Source organism: Megalobrama amblycephala, linkage group LG14, assembly GCF_018812025.1.
Source record: "Megalobrama amblycephala isolate DHTTF-2021 linkage group LG14, ASM1881202v1, whole genome shotgun sequence".
Taxonomy (NCBI): Eukaryota; Metazoa; Chordata; class Actinopteri; order Cypriniformes; family Xenocyprididae; genus Megalobrama; species Megalobrama amblycephala.
The window spans coordinates 16,839,138-16,856,733 of NC_063057.1; the positions used below are offsets into that span (position 1 = coordinate 16,839,138).

General features: G+C 38.8%; 1 protein-coding gene across 1 annotated transcript in view; it reads right to left on the bottom strand.

Annotated features, from left to right (window-relative positions):
- Positions 1-17,596, bottom strand: part of snd1 (staphylococcal nuclease and tudor domain containing 1) — a 184,031-nt gene that overhangs the window by 47,791 nt on the left and 118,644 nt on the right. Inside the window, exon 17 of the mRNA XM_048157179.1 lies at positions 8,561-8,749. Coding sequence (XP_048013136.1) covers positions 8,561-8,749 — 189 coding nt within the window. The remainder of the gene's footprint in view (positions 1-8,560; positions 8,750-17,596) is intronic.

Here is a 17,596-nt window from a genome sequence, read left to right on the forward strand (position 1 = left end):
AGTGGCACGATAGGTACACGATGAACAGGATCAAAACGTTCTGGCATTAGTTAATGTACTACTAATCAACAATAGTCAATTCATTAGTTATGAACAAACAGTGAATTTTTTTTAAAGGGCTAGTTCACACAAAAATGAAAATTCTGACATTAATTACTTTTCCTCATGTCGTTCCACACCCGTAAGACACTTATGACGTAACAAAGCCTCGTTTACTGAAATCACGTGACTTTGGCAGTTTAATTGATACAGGCTCCGAACCATTCGAAACAAACCAAAAAAAAACCCAAAAAAAAACATAAGGCTTCATGAAGCAGTGTTTTGAAATTGCCCATCACTAGAAATTGTTCAATAAAGACATTACTTTGTTTTTTTTGGCACACAAAAAGTATTCTCGTCGCTTCATAACATTAAGGTTGAACCACTGTAGTCACATGAACTGCTTTAAAAATGTCTTTAGTACCTTTCTGGGCATTGAAAGTGTTAATTGTCTTGCTGTCAATAGAGGCCTCACTGAGCCATTTGATTTTATCGAAAATATCTTAATTTGTGTTCCGAAGATGAACGAAGTTCTTACGGGTGTGGAACGACCCGTAAGACGATGAGGGTGAGTAATTAAAAAATTCTGTAATGACAGAATTTTCATATTTGGGTGATCTAACCCTTTAACATCATTTAGTAATGTTAACAAATACACTATTGTTTATTGCTTAACAATTTTAACTTCTTTTTCTTAACTTGAAATGTCAAAAATATTGTTACAAGTAGAAATGAATTAAAACCTAGTTTAACAAATACTACAAAGGTACAAGTAGTTCATGACAGCTAATGCATGAACTAATGTTATCAAACTGAACCATATTGTCGACCATGTTGGTGTTTGTCTATACATGCTATGCTATATAAACAAATATTGTTGTTCACAACATGATTGCATTAAGTATCCCATGTACTCTAAAAAACCAACCAGATAGTCCATTATTTATTACATTTAATGTTCAGGCTAATAGTGGTGCAGGGGCTAGTTGGGACCATGTTGTTTGTCTCTATCACACACACAGGTCAGACAATGAGAGTACTGATAATAAATAAAAAAATAAAATAACGCACTCAACTCTATATCTTAATCAGTATTTAACGAATATTTGAGCAAAAACAAAGACATATGGCCTGGCAAGGATAGTGTTATTGCTAATATATGAAGCCATTGCTAAGTGTCACCAGAACATTAATTAGCTTCCTTACTAAAAGTGCGAGGAGAATTAATTACTTTTTTGTAGGGTTTGTTGACACAGAGAGACCCAATTTGCTTTCCTGCCAGCAAAGAACACTTGGGTGCGTAAATACTCAATTAAACTTTTGTTTTGCAATGGAAACCGTTGCAAAGATCTTTATTAGCACATTTGCAGGAACACAGTCCACAGATCTGCCAAACTTTTTAGCACAACAAAACTTCTGTGCGTGGGTTTAAAATGAGAAAATACTCCATGCAAAAACATCCATGTTAAGCACGGGGGAGGTTTGGAAAGTGCGAGTACTGATAGGGGTTTGCGGATGGATTACGCTCATCTGTAACGTAGGGGTGACCTGAACGAACTCTTCGCGCTGCTCATAATCACTGCTTCTGCCAGGGGAGGCTCTCTCATTCCTATGTAGCAAGGAAGACTGCAATTGCTCATGAATTCAAGATGAGGAATAGGAACCACAGAGATGCCATGAGAGCGCAAAGAGCTTTTTCTTGTTTGTTCAAGATTCATGCTGCAAGGCGTTTTGTTCTGATTTGGCATGGAGAGCACTTGAGTAAACTTTGCCATGGAGGAAACCTCGATGAAAAAGAGTAGCAAGACTTAATGCGATGAATTCTTAAGATGTACATTAAATTATGATATGATAACGCTAACGCCAGGGAATTAACTGTGAGATTAACAAATGAGATACAATACTTTTGATAAACTGATACTGTAAACATATTGCTAACAAAATACTAAAAAAAACAAAAAACGAACCCTTTACTTTACTATAAAAACAGTATTACATATAATAAATTATACATATAAAACAAATACCATTAAAACAACGTTAACATAAATGTTTAATACATATTGCAGTAGTTTAATGATTTAGTTGTGTCAAAAAACAGAAACAAAGAATGCAATATGCAAATACGACTATATCTCTAGTCTGAAGCTTGAGCTGGAGTGATAATACTTGAAAAAAATATTGCACTGTTACATAACTAATTAATGTCCAGAGTGAAACTCGCATGAATACTTCAGACGAACATTCTCAAATTTGATTGGTCTAGGAGTCTGTGTACGCATGCTGATGTGTTTACAGCCAATGTTTTACATCAGAGACATCAGTCCTGCCATGTTTGTTGTCTCTCTTTAGCCGGCCAAGTCCCTGTTGTGGCGGAGCAGGCCTTAGCGCAAGCCTCCGGGGAGAGTTGCTGTGTCTAATTGGATAACTCTTACTGTGATTCACCACAGTGCTCTGGTTGTTCCTGTCTGACACAGCCTGCCCTCCATTTGTTAAATTAGAAGGCAACGATGACAGTGGTGAGAGGAGTGAGGAACAGAATGGAAATGCATATATAATCACACACTTTCCTTTTAGTGCCATTTCTACAGGGCACTTAATGCAATTTAGAGCAACTCAAAGCACAGGCATGACAAAAGAGGGAAAGAAAGACCAGGAGATATGCTACTCTATAAAACTTGTCTATAAGTCAAGACACCATTTACTTGATTAATATACGTTTCTGGTCTTACTGTGAATGAATCAGTGAATGTTATTTCAAAAGGAATAAATCCTATGAATGTATACACAAATGACTGAGGAAACTGAGTTTGAGAAAAACTCAATCAGACTCAAAACTGCAACACCTGAAAACTCCAGAATAGCATTTACTTTCTCAAGAACTCTGATAACCTCATCTGTAGCATGTATGTAATTATCTTGTCGCGTTTTATAATATTGCCATGGCAACAGCCACTGCTTCACTGGAGCTGAAAAAAGAGAGAACATGATATAAAAAGTGTTAAAACTTTATTTAGGCCACTTTGTTGTTAACAGAGAAATTGTGAAATATTCGTATGTTCAGGCAAGTCAGTTCCAGAATGAAATCACTTCCATCAGAGGAAATTAAAAGAATGCCTTTAATTAAAATGCATTGTTCAACATGAACAAAATATAACTCTTACAGAATGATAGCAAGCTCTGCGCTTTCATCTCCATGTTAAATATTAATGTAGTAATGCAAGTCTGAAAACTCGGGTTCCATTAGACTGACCTGAGCCTCCCACTGCCTTCATTCATCCTTGGCTCACTCCAGATTAGCCAGGAGGTAAAAAATGCTAACTCACAGAAGCTGGCACTAAAGCACAAAGCGTTTCTCACAAGCTCTGAGAAGTACATTGCCAAAAAAAAGGTTTCTGGGCACCTTTGGGTTTCATTTGTATATTTTGATTGTCTGTAGCACTCAAGTGTTGCAACAAAAATTGCACAGCGGTTCTACCTCTCGCTAACAAACTGGTACTCGAATACATTCCCCGAAACTAGGCGTACTGATGAGGCCCTTGAAGAAGATTCCTTCACAACAGCAGGGATCCAGCCAAATTAAATCAAAAATCAACAGATACACTCTTTCAGAAACCATTGCAGACATAAAAGGGGTACACATTTGGCAGGTTAGCATGGCCCAGTTAAAGAAATCCCAACGTAGGACATAGCTCCTCTTCTCTCACATCACAATCCTCTGACATTTTTCTTTAAAACTCATTTTAGACTTCTAATATGTGACTGGCGTTTTGATTTGCTCTATCTCTTGCACTTCCACGTTCGCCATTTCTCACCTAAGCTTATGCTACGCCTACGTCACATGTCGAGGTCAGAGCTCATCCTTCCGCCAGAACTCTGCTCTCTCGTGAAAGTGCGTACGGCCGTTGCCGGAAGTCAGAGATTATAGTTTATAAAGTTTTAAATATGGACATCTGTCTTACAAAACCCCATCGCTTCACTTCAGAAGGCATTTGTTAACCCAATGGAGTCGTATGGATTACGTTTATGATGGATGAATGCGCTTTTTGAAGCTTCAAAAACTCAGGCCCTATTCAATGCCATCACAAATCTGGGAAGAACCAGAATATTTTCTAATATAACCGATTGTGTTCGGCTGAAAGAAGAAAGTCATATACACCTAGGATGGTTTGAGTTTGAGTAAATCATGGGATCATTTTCATTTTTGGGTGAACTACTGCTGGATTAAAAAAGCAGTTTTCTCCTGTGAGAGTCATTTATAAGTTGGTGTATTCTGACTAAATAAATATGTGATAAGTGCAAATGTGTCATCATATTACAGTTGATGTTTTCCCAGAACCTGATTGTTTTGGAGGTCTCTTAATAATATAAAAAGGACTTTGTTCCCATCTTAAGTATTATAGACCTTATCGGTCCAGACACACATGGACGACACGTGGAGGTGAGCTGCATTCACCCACAGTACAAATTTATCGAGCTTAAATGTCACAAGCAGACGGCTGCCCTTCTCAACCCCTGTGGAACCCTGTCACGAGTGTTGTAAAGCACACAAGAGCCTGGGGAGGCTATTAGAGCTGAAATCAACCCCCCGGTGACGGAATTATGCCCTAATAATACCAGAAAAGGCAGGAACAAGGAGACAAACGAGTGACCGTGGGAGCGGCGGACAAGCTCAGTGATGTTTTGAACAATGATGAGGATGATGATCTAAGGGAGGATCGTAATCAGTGGTGGGTTTGTCCCAGTTTTAGAGAATCATGGAGTGGCCAGCCAGAGCCTGGCTGAAGTAGACCAAACTCAGATTTGAGATGACAGAATGCCTTGTTTCTCAAAAGCGGACGTCTCTTCAGATTTGCCGCCTCATAATTAGTGTGTTGTAATTACAAGAAAGCTCTTTTAATAGCCTGTGTTGCGAGATGCGAGAATGCAGGTAGGCGCGGTGAACACTGGGGTCATAAACCGCTCTCTAATCAGCAGCCATAACTCTGTTGCCCGGCAACCAGAAGTGTTCGAAAAACTCCATGCAGCAACTGTTTACATTTCAGAGCAGTGTTGGCGCTGACTGTATATGATGTTATGAGGAACTTCTAAATGGATTCCCTCAATCTACAGGGAAGCTGTGTTAAAAAGAAAAATGTGCAATGAAAGCAGAGGGGGATCATGGGAACGGTTTCTGCATGCGAGTAAACCAATACAATGTAAGACTCTTTGGTTTTCTTGAAGGTTTACTAAGACGTCTCTGCTCATCAACAATGAAACACTAGTGTGAGGAGATCCAAATGTAGTCTTGTGTGGTGAGACTTTCCATTATAAAGTCTAGTCTGCAGCGTATTCTGGCCTCAAATGGCCCATGTAGATATAATAACTATTTGATCTTGAAGTCCAACAACTTTAGAACAACTCAACGCAGCAGTCAAATTGTCCTGCATCCAAAATAGATGTACTCCATTTGATGAACTTCTTGACTGTTAATAAAGTATGTTCATAGTAAGAAAAGTTTAACCTAAAGCACAACAGGCTTGCAATGGTCCTTTTCATTAAAATCACCTGGACTCCTTGGCCACGTTAACACAGCAGCAGAATACGGTTGTCAGTCCTATATTTGAGTCCTTAATATGGTTACGTTCACACACAGTACGGTTATTTACGGGACTCACAACCGCATTCTCGGAATATTTGCGCTATGTGAACGGAACTGTATTGGACAACTAGTTGTCTGTCATGTCATACAGTGCGAGAGAGCCACTCTTCTAAAGGGTTTTGTGTGTGGTTTCGCTTTCTGTAACTTACTGAGACAGAGATATGAGCTGTGTGTCATCTTAAGGTGTTAGATCCAGTCACTGTTCTCCACTGGAGTGGCTTCCATCAGTTTTGTGTTTCTTTTACAAATTCAAATGCTGTGTCATGCGCGAGACGTCGCAAAGGACGTGACAGGCGTGTGCAACACTTAAACTCCAGCTAGCGCATGTTTACATGCTGCTGTTGATTAATGAAGTTTTGATGGATGAACTCGTGGTTAAATTAGTCTCTTGTCATGTCAAAAGTGATAATACTTTTCAGTTTTATGGATGTCACCATCTTTAAAATTATTGTTGCATGTTCATACAGGCAATGTTCCAGCTACTGTAAGTTGCTGTGTGAACGAGACATTTCAAGACTCACACCTGTAAGTAAATGCGGTTGTCAATACCCAAAAACTGACAGTGTGAACGTGGCCCTTGTTTCTTTATCTCAGCTTTATAGCCAGTGAACCATCATTCGGCACTACTGGAGCTGCTCTTTTTTTTTTTTTTTCATTATAAAGCAAGAACAGAGATGGATGAAAATGAGAAAGAGAGGAAAATACTTTTTAATGAAACCTCAACCAGTGAATTTCATTACTTTTACTTTCTGAACTGGACACCTAAGACAGCATAATTTCCCCATCCATCAACAAAAGAGCAATAAAAGTAAAATAAACACTTCTCAATGCGAGAAAAAAGAAAACACTTCAACACCTGACTGGAGAATGAAGGTCATCAAGATAAAAGAAATGCTGCCCTCAGCTTTCTTTTTCATCTTCTACTGGTCCTAAAGGGTTAATTATCTCCATTATTCAGTGGGGCCTGGGAAACTGAAGAATAGATTGGGACAAATCCGACAACTAGCATCTACAGTCTTTGAGAACAATGCAGCTGTCCAGTTCATGGGTGGCAACTGTGTTCTCTCATCAAACACATTCACATCAGGGTGGCCTTGTACTGGCAGCCCCCTCCAGACAGCCACAGGGCCAGGGAGCAGGAGACTGGGGCACAACAAACCAAACTTGTCGTCTTTGATTCACTGCCAGTGAGTCAATCCAACCCACTGGGAAAGCGACACCACAGGAAATAAGGGTCAAACTGTGCTTTCCTCAAGGTGTCAGTGCAAAACATACCATGCTTTGTTTACAGCAAGGTGACACTGTGGCAGAAAGGTGTGCAAGTGAGTGTGCATATGCGAGTGCCTGTGTGTATATCCAAGGGAGTGTAAACAAGCAAGATTGACTTTTTAAGCCAGGCATGTGCTCAATCAGAAGGGAAGATCTATGGATGCACGTTTCATATTGGTCGCTATTTTCATGGGGGCTGGAAGCCGATAACACTGCCTTTGAAAGAAAGATGAGGCTATATGTTTTGGGACTTTGTGCGATATTTTGTAGAGGCAAGAGAGAAATGAAAAGAAAAAAAAATGATAGATTTGACAAGGAAGACAGAAACACGCTCTTCGCCGCATCGTATCGTAGATCATATTGCTATCAGCACGGAGCCGCTCTCTCTCGCCAAATGAGGGATAGAGGACAGAAGAAACAGCTGGTGGGAGTTATGTTTGTCCACCAGGGCTGTTGCTTTCTGTGGACTGTTTCAACCATAATGAAAATGAAGAGAGAGATTGAGATCAGGGATGAAGAGAGTTTCATCAATCACAGCTTAGTGGGGAGAAGAGAACAAAACTGATAGTGCCAAATATATAGCCCTGTGGCACCCCCCTGAGCTACATACTCATTCCTGTGCCTTTTGTCCAGCTCCCACTGTTTTTGGAGGTCTGGTGTCCATTTGTTCTGCTTGAACTTGTGCAACCTGACAACAAATTTGTGTATTCTCTTTGGTCACATATACATTGGATGACAGGCTCTGGCCTCAGATCTAAGAGCTCAAGGCATGCTAGGCAGAAAAGAGATGATATTTATTACCAGAGTGGAGCTGGAAGATATCTAGAATAATAAGTAATGAATCTCTTTGCTTGTCAGATACAGGCATGATACATATGAATTTCTGATTGTGACTGAGTAAAGACTAAAGCTCCATTCAAAAACCTTGTGGGTGGCCCTGCTTTCTACTGTCTACATAGGCAGATAACCCTCTACAGCAGCATCCTAAATGAAATGGAAACTAATAAAGGACTGAAACATTCAATGTTGGCTGGCTGTAACAGTGTGTGACCCAAATAGATTCCAGAATTGATTTCAACAGGATCTGATGTTAGCATGTTGCTAAGCTAACACCTGATACTCTAAGCATAGGGGGGAAAAACATGCGGCACACATAAATATTGGGTAAAATGCTCATTATCAATACCTTTTAGTTTTGAAAATAAATATATGTATAATCATTATGTCTTTAGTCTTGTCTACAACTGAGCTTTTTGCAATGCATTCTGGGGTTGCCATCAATGACAATGTCTTCATTTTTACCTTTCTAATTTTTAAAGTAGACAGTAGCTGAACTTTTGTTTTTAGACTTTTGTTTATGAATAAAATAGCTGACTGGAGTGTTGCCAAAATGGTCGTAGTGTGAACTGGTTTGCCTTAAAAGGGTTCTGGTGATGCCTTCTATATTGGCCAAAAGAAGGTATCTTAGAAGATAACATAACGCTGCTGCCTACTGTGTTTGCCCAGGTTTTGTGCCAGAAGAGCGCCAATGATGCTTTAAAATGCTACCTATGTGGTTTTGGAACAAAGCCTGAGTCTGCATGAGAGTTGCTGGAATTCCACCAAACTCACCTTCTCTTTCCTCTGTCTGGCGGTTTCCTCCACAGATACCAGACTCTTGTAGTAGGAGCTTCTCTCTGCAGTAAAGTGGACCTTAGACAGTGCATTCTCCACCAGAGCCACGGAGAGATTCACGCCCTCGATATGAAGCCAGCCAATGAAGTTCCCTGCTTTATCCATGCTCTCCACCTCCACTTCCACCTAGGAGAAAGAGAAAAAGACAAGGCAAAAGAGTGAGTTAATGTACTGTATCTGGGATTAGCTGAGATTCCATTACTGTGGCAGCGGAGAAAGAGACTTTGTCTTAAATAGACAGATCACTGGAGGAGACTGAGCTATCTATTGATCGTCCAGACGGCTCGTTCTTCAGGCAACTCAGGGGGCCTTCAGCATACCCCCACTCATCTCATACACTCACGCACACACTTCCTGTCACTGACATCACTACTGGGCACGTCTTTCTCGCACAATTAAACGTGAGGTCGAGATTCTGCCTGGCGCTAACTTTAGCCTGACATTCTCAATTAAAGCGGTGACACCAGGGAACACGCACCACTAATATATTACATTTGTCTCAGAGCACAGAGGCTGTTTATTGGCTAGTGATCAAAGACAGCAGGCAAGGACAAAAAGAGTGAAATTCAACGAAAGACAGGACAAAAAAGGAAAGAAGGGGGCAAAAATAGTCATTTTAAATACTAGCCAATTACTAAGGGAAAATATGCAAGGATGAATTCTGTTTCTTAACACCTAAAACAGTAAGCAAGAAAATTACACACTGTATGGCCCTGTCCCAAATGGCACCCTAAACACTCGCAGTCTTCCTACGAGTCCACAATTTCGCCACTTTGACTGTCAGGAAGAAGTATTCTGAAAGTTTTCAATGCATTACCATGCATTTTCATGGCATTTTGGGTGGTTTCTAAGTGTTGCTAGGTGGTTGCGATGTCTCTCTGATACCGATTCCTAGATTTTTCCACAGTTTTAACGTCTGACCCGATCAGATAACTCTCAGCAAAAGCTTAGGGACGACTTATGCACCAAACTTCAACACTAAAATTTACAGGCTGCCTTAAGAAGCACCACTGAAAATGTACGTCCCCAAATAATGTCTCAACTCTTGCGATCCATCAGAAAAGCAACATCCACATTGTGTAAGTGTGTGTTGCTAAAATAGGTTTGTGTGAAAAAGGCAGGTGTTGTGAAAAGACACTCTAAGAGTCAAACGATTAAGAGTGCGGTTGTTCAGCCAGGAAGCCCCTTGGGAAATCTGCTGGGAATTACTTTGGAGGCAGAGGCTGCATACGCAGGGAGAGTAAAAGCTTTTTAATGAGGGCATAATCGGCACTTTGATTAAACACAAGAATGACAACCAACCTCACATTATGGGGACAAACAACTAGCCTCCCACTCCGACCCTGGTTGGCGGCAAACTAATGCTGTACACGCAAAAAGTAATGGCTCCAGCCAGGTTCACGCTTAGTATGTTCCGGTAATCTGGGTTAGCCTTAGCCAGAGGGCTAAATGTATTAGGTCTAGCACAGCCAGCTTTACACACCCCGTGTACATTGCTGTTTGAACAGAGTGCAGAGTTAATCAAAGTGAACCAGTTTTTTTCAGAGTTTTTTTTTGTTGGGTTTTTTTTGTTTGTTTAATTAAATGATGCTACTTTATTGTGGGGGCTACCAGGGTGTTACTCTGGAGTTGCTGAGGTGCTCTGTGTAGTTTTAGCATGTTTCTGTGAGGTTGATAGCATGGTTTTTGGTGGCTGCTAAATGGATACTTACTCTCAAATTCACTCAATATCAAATTTCAATTACATTCTGTCCATAACAAAGGCTTTAAATTTCAGATACTGTTTTGCACAGAAGATGAGCTTCTCAGATACAGATCATAGACTGGGCGGCTCTCTGCTAACCTCCTGCGTTATATAATCAAGTCTTTAGATGGGAACAGTGTCTTCCTCAATGTCAGACAAGGGGGGTTTTTAGACGTGATTTGGCAGCACATGCTGCAGGATAGTCTACAACTCTCTCTTTAGTGTGTCTGTTTCATCTGTCCACCAGCTCTAATGCATCCTAGTCACTCAACATCATTATGCTTTATTAGACTACCCATCAAAGTTAAACCCTCGGAGACCAAAGAATTGATATTCATGATGTTATTTATTTATTCATTTTATTGTTAAATGTGTTTTAGAAAATCATTATAAAAACTTTTTATATAAAAGCATATAGACAACTGAATAACAGCTTTCTCCTTTTTCTCCATTGTTTAGTTATATCAGTTATTTTAGTGGTTGGTATAATTAAAATAATAGAAAATGCCCTTCTTGGAACTTAATTAGGCTATTAAATTTAGTATTTGCAATATCATTCTATATATATATATATATATATATATATATATATATATATATATATATATATATATATATATATATATATATATATATATATATATATATATATATATATATAGGGCTGGGCGATATATCGCATGCGATTCTCACGCGCATTTCGTCAGTAAAGCCGGTTCCCTGATTACCGCTAAATCGCCATCACCTGCTTTCAAATGGAGCGCCTTTTAATAGACAGAGCCGTAGTTCACTGATAAGCCACGCAAAATCGGGTTCATTATCGAAGTCGATTCATCTTCGATACTGAACGCGATTTTGCGTGGCTTGTCCGTGAACTACGGCTCTGTCTATTAAAAGGCGCTCCATTTGAAAGCAGGTGATGGCGATTTAGAGGTAATCAGGGAACCGGCTTTACTGGCGAAATGCGCGTGAGAATCGCATGCGATATATCGCACAGCCCTAATATATATATATATATATATATATATATATATATATATATATAAAATTTAAATTATTTTTTCCATTGATTACAAAAAAATGTTTTTAGGAAATGTTTTTATTTTCAGAAAATAGCTGAAAATGATCTGTAATCGTTTGTATGTGTTGAAAATAGTATACTGTGTGAGAACAGAAAAAAAAATGTTTAACCACTTACGCTTACACCCAGAAAAACACTCAAATGTATGCAAGTTGAAAGTTTCAGTGCATGCAAGCATTTTTTCAATAACTAAACATGACAGATGTCAAACACTTACTAATGATAGATTAAAATAGAAAAATTGGTTCAAAAAGTGTTATGTATTGTCACATAGCTGGTGCCTTTCGGTGTGACTTTAACAAGCTGTGGAAGATAATGCGCATTTTTTCCCACCAGAACTGTTGTGATACATTTCAGACTGTCAGCTACTACTATGTTTTACCACCCATTTTAATTAAAATTAGGCAATATTTAATAGTCTTTATACAAATGTTGCAATTCTGCTACACTGGATCTCTGAGGCTTAAGGTTGTTTGTGAGGGAGAGAGATTGAGGTAGAGAGAAAAACATATGGCCTTTATCTTGGCAAATAGATTTAAAATCTCCTGCTTATCCAAATACAAGGTCACACTCAATGTACTCGCCTGCAATTCGGAGAAAACGCCAAACGTTTCATGTAAGCTCTAATAAAGCAATATACAATTACATGAGTTTAATCTGAATGGCCCCAAAACCAAAAGATTAATATCTTTGCAGTATTCTTTCCTGGCACAACACCATGACTCATACACACAAAGACAACATGGATAAACAGAAAAATGCTTCAGTGTGATTAGGGAGCTGCAGAAATGCTTTCCACAGGGACCTTGTATGATATATCACAGGCGATCTTCAAATGCCTATATTGATGGCTCGAGCTTTCGTTCATCCAGTGCGGTGCATTACCATGTTTGCGCTACTAATTTACGATTGTGAAGTAACGCTGGAGTCAGTCGTGTAGAAAGATTGGACGGTTAGTGTGACGTTTTGTTCATAATTGGCATGGGACACTAAACCCCACTTTAGCAATCATAACTCTATGAGTTTGTTATGAGGAATATGGCAGTTTTATAAGCGAGTAGCACTTACACCAGCCATTTAAATGTCATTTTAAACTTCTATACAAGCAATTTGTTCGCTATTTGACAAAAATCACACCACCAAACTTGAGCTACAAGAGTCTGCCTGCCCTACACAGGCGACAGACGTAATGAGTAGAAATGTTGCTGTATTATAAAACAGTGAAGGGACATGATAGCAGTTATTTGCTAAAAATGACTCCCCTCAGTAAAACATTAACACAAACTCAATAATAGACCCTAGAGCGGAATTGGGTGTGTGACAGACTGTAGGTGGATGTCTGGGTGAGTCAGGGCCACGTGTTTCTCTGGGTGCCCACACTGATCGATGCATTGAACATCTCACCACCACATAGCCGCTCATCCCACACAGAAACAGGAAAACACACCAGCATGTAAGGGCAGGCGGAGTCTCAGATAGCTGGCCCAGATGGCTCCCAGTGGAGGTTTCCAGAGCCACTATGGCTCCCTGTGGATGAAGCGTTTGAGCCAACATGGCTCCCGCTGGATCGCAAATGGCTTCTGCAAGTGTGAAAAATGCCGCACAGAGGAGAAACATTAAAGCAGAGAGAGATTGATTTCCAGTGGGGCTCGCTTTTAGAGGAAACACGGGCCCTGCCCACTTCAGATGGGTCACGGTGAGCAATGATATTATATTTAAGAGCTGATGGCCACAAAAAAGGATGACAATACAGCAACAGACAGATAAATCTGCATTCATTTAAAGCTTCAACCTGGTTAACCTTGCCTGAGAGCATCCCTACAAATGATATACAGAATCCCCAAACAGTAAACACACTCCCGGAGTAATATACACACTCTCAAGACCCTTGCTTTTAATCACCGGAAAGCCCTTCACAGACTTTAAATCTTATTTTATGGCATGGACCAATTACAGAGGGTGTCTCTTGCTCTGTAACTCAACGCCCAACATGTTGAAGTACAGGAAGGATATCCTGACATAACTGTGCTACTATAGCCTGTTAAGTTCTTTTGAAGACAGGTGACATACAGGATTTAGCACTAATTTGTGAAATTAATTTGCATATGTTAGCGGTATATGCCTCCTTTTATTTTCATTAAACAATATCACCTTATTATGAACAAAGTGTCCTGCCGTGGAGGTACTTTAATGCCTCCCTCCAGAAGGCATCTGACACACTAGTGTTGGCAGATAGACTTACTATAATGGGAAGTTTAAGTCTGAACTATAATAATAGTTATTACAATAATTAAAAAAATGCTGGTAGGGATATGATGAGTCAATAATAATAAATTATGATTGTTATTAATATGCAACCAGAAAACTGTCCTGATGTCCATTATGACATGACTATGAAGTTCGCTTCAAGCTGAAATCGGGAGAAAAATCCAGTGTTGACGTCAGAAAAGTTTGTGTGAAACATTAATACAAACTGTAAAATATTAAAACAGTTTTATGCTGTCCATGAAAGGCATCTGTATGACAAACAAGCTCCTCACACTCAACTAAATGTTTCATAACACTTCATTTATTGGCTCACACACACACACCGAAATTACTGGCTTTGCTTGTGCATATCCTTGTGTTTTGTGGTTAGGAGAAGTACATGCAGTTTTATTTGTGTGTGTGTGATGGTCAATGAAGGTGAACTTTCCCGGGTGTGCAGTAGCTTAGCTCACACATGACAAACACGTGGGGTGAGAGGAGGAGAATGTGTGTATCTGTGTGCATGTATTGATTAAGCTTCAGGGCACATACATCAGTGTCACAGCCATGCTGTCTGAACACAATCTCTCAAACATGGGACCCATTATGAGCATGGAAAACATGCCAGGCGGTCCATCACAAACACAAACACACACACACCCACCCCCACCCCCTGACCCAGCTCAATCAAACCTTTTTCCGATTGGCACTTAACTGACGCAACAAACTTTCCACCACCATTAAAACTGCCATCTATTTCAACTCAAAATTTTAAATTCATGTTCTCTCTTGCTCTCATTCAATCAAAATTGTCTAAATTATGGATCATTTAAAAAGGGCCAAAGTAGATATCTTACACCCTCTGAAAGCAGCTGCAATCAGGACGGACATATTTTCAACAGTAGAGCTGAGAATCAATCAGATATAGCCTAGAGAGACAAACGTGAGAAAAATATATTAATACGTCTGGAAAGTAAAGTGGGTTTCTTAGGCAACTATGGGCATTTTGACCCAGCATTTTGGCCTTTTACAAAGCTACCTTCATTTTCATTTTCTTTTCCCCCTCAAACTCACTAGTTTATTTAATCTAGTTGTGATTGATTGGTTGGTTTGTTGATTCATTGATTGATTTCCTTAAAGTGATTAACAAACTGGAAATGTTAATTTAAACATTTGATTAAAATGATTTAAAGATTCCCTTTTCTAAATTTTATAGATTCTATATCCAACCAAAAAATATTTTCAAATAAATAAACGGTGGCAAAACTGTCTTCTATTTAATTATGGTTTAGTTTGTTCATGGAAACAAACTCTCTATATGAAATGGATTTAAAAACAAATGATGAAAGCATGATACATTTTCCAAAGAAACTGTGACTTTCACATAACAGAAAAAAAATAAATAAAAGAAATCTGGTACCTGTAGTTGCAGAAACAGCCGAAATCAGAACCCAACACTTATTGACCAGTGTAGTGTGTGTGTGTGCGTGTGTGTGTGTGCGCGTTCATTCCCATTCAGTGGGGAAATTGCCTCATCGGAGCCAGAATCGTCTGAATTTCCAGCTGCGTGTTGAGTGAACGCTGTTATTACGTTTGTTGACAGCACTGCTGCGAGGGTCCACAATGTGAAGACTGCTGTTATGACGACAAAACTGTATGCGTGTGTTTGGGTGAGTGACTTCCATAATTACAATAAAAAGGAAGACGTTGCAAGGCAGTTTTAACTCAAGCATGAGACCTCAGGCACTGAGGAATCGCTTTAACCAGCAACTGCCACGAGACAAACATGCACAAACACACCTCACATGCAACATTGTAGTCGTGCTAAAACCATGAAAATACATGTGAAACAATATTAAGTGACGCACACTGCACAGAGTTCAGAGGTGGCACTTAACCTTGTGTAACCATAGCAACCACGTCAAATTACAGCACCATGTGGTACCATCTGTGAGGTAAATTCATAACAGGAAGGACAGTCAGCCAGAACAGGAAGCAGATACACCAGATGGCCCCCATGGTACAGTTCGTAATATAAAGTGCTTGAGATGCTCCGAAATAGTGCATCAGATAGCACCTGGATCCGCATATAAACCAACAAACTTATTAGTTACATAAATAATGACAGTATATAGACTTCTATTGTTTTTATATAAATCTAATTATAGATCAAAACTAACCCTAGCTCTTACAATAATTACACTTTAAGAAGTTATCATCATCATCCTCCTCCTCCTAGGACTACCACTAAAAGAAAACTGAAATTTATAGAATTTAAAAATAAAGAAATAAAAATCTCCCAAATTAATAAATAATCATTGTCATCACCACTACCACACTAATAATAAAATTAATTCCTAGCCGTACTACTAAAGGAACACTGCACATTTAGAATTTAGAAAAAAATATATGTATATTCCAATTATTTATTATTAATAACTAAAATATAAATTACTAGTACTTAAACAACAACAAAGGGTTTTTCAGAACTTCTAGGGAAAAGTTTGTCCTCAAACTATAGCCAAGTATTACAAAATCTACCCCTCATACACCCTTATCCAGAATAAACAGGGTTTCAAGTCTTGATTTCATCCTTTGAATTGTTTTGTTGCATATGCTTCATTCCTGGTGTGTAAGGTTTACTTAAGCACATACTGTACATAAAAAGAGCATACACACGCACAGACATTGGTTAACTAAGACTAAAACCTCTGGTATAACAGCCAAAACCCCAGAGGTCTCAGGGTAAATCCATAAAATGGATCAGACCCCACCAAATAAATAATGGATCGAAACACTAATGGTGGAGGATCTATTTCGGAATGCAAAATATACAGTTATTGGGCCTCTTAATCAAAAGAAATCAAATAAAACGGTATCCAAATAGAGTATTACTATAGAAGCAAAGATTAAACAAGAAGGTTCTTTTTAACACAGCTTAAATCAATGGCTCAATCTAAGGCCAACGCGTGAGGGTCCATCGATTGAGCGTGAGAGAGGGAGCTCTGTTAAACCTTTTTGAAAAAGGAAAGCAGAACTAATACATCAGTCAGAGCGCCCTATAGGCACTTCCAGCCATCAGACTGGTAGGAAGCTGGCAGAAAATGTTGGACTATTGCTATAGGTTCAAACTCGGAGTCACATAACTGTTAGAGGGCTGAAGTTCAAGAGGGAGTAATGCTGTAATGCATTGTGTGTGTTTGAGAGTGAACGTGTGAGAGTCTACCGTCCTCGAATTTAGTGCTGACCCAAAAGGTCCAGCGCTGCACTAAATAAAGTGTTTCAGTGGGACACTCAATGAACTGAGACAGCAGCATGAGTAAAACTCACATAGAGCAAGAGGAGAGTTAATAAAACTCCAAAGGTCAAAGGTCAGTTTAATTTGAGTGAATGAAAGTGTGTAAACTGGGAAAATTACAGTAAAAAGGTATACACTGATCTATTAAATAGAAAGGTACACACTGTTCTATTACATCCTGTGAATGCTGTCAATTCCACAGCCCAACTGCATCTTAAAAGGTACAATCTTTTTTCTCTCTCTCCATAACCATAACTTACTCTCCTTTCTCTCTTGGTTTTAAATATTTCTGACATCATAATTCAGCAACTTTATATTTGTATACAAACTTTATATTTGTATTACACTTCCACTCACAGGGTTATTGTTAACTAAAATTAAAACGCTAATTGAAATATATGGTGATATATAAAAAAAAAAGTTAGAAACTAACGCAAATGCGTTCTTTTTTTTTTTCTTTTTCAGTTTAAAAATTAATAAAAAACCAAAAGCACAAAATTATTTAAACAAACTAAAATTTAAATAACTGAAAATATAAAAATAAAAGCAAAATCAAAACACAAATACTACAATAGTATATAAATAATACTAAAATAACACTGA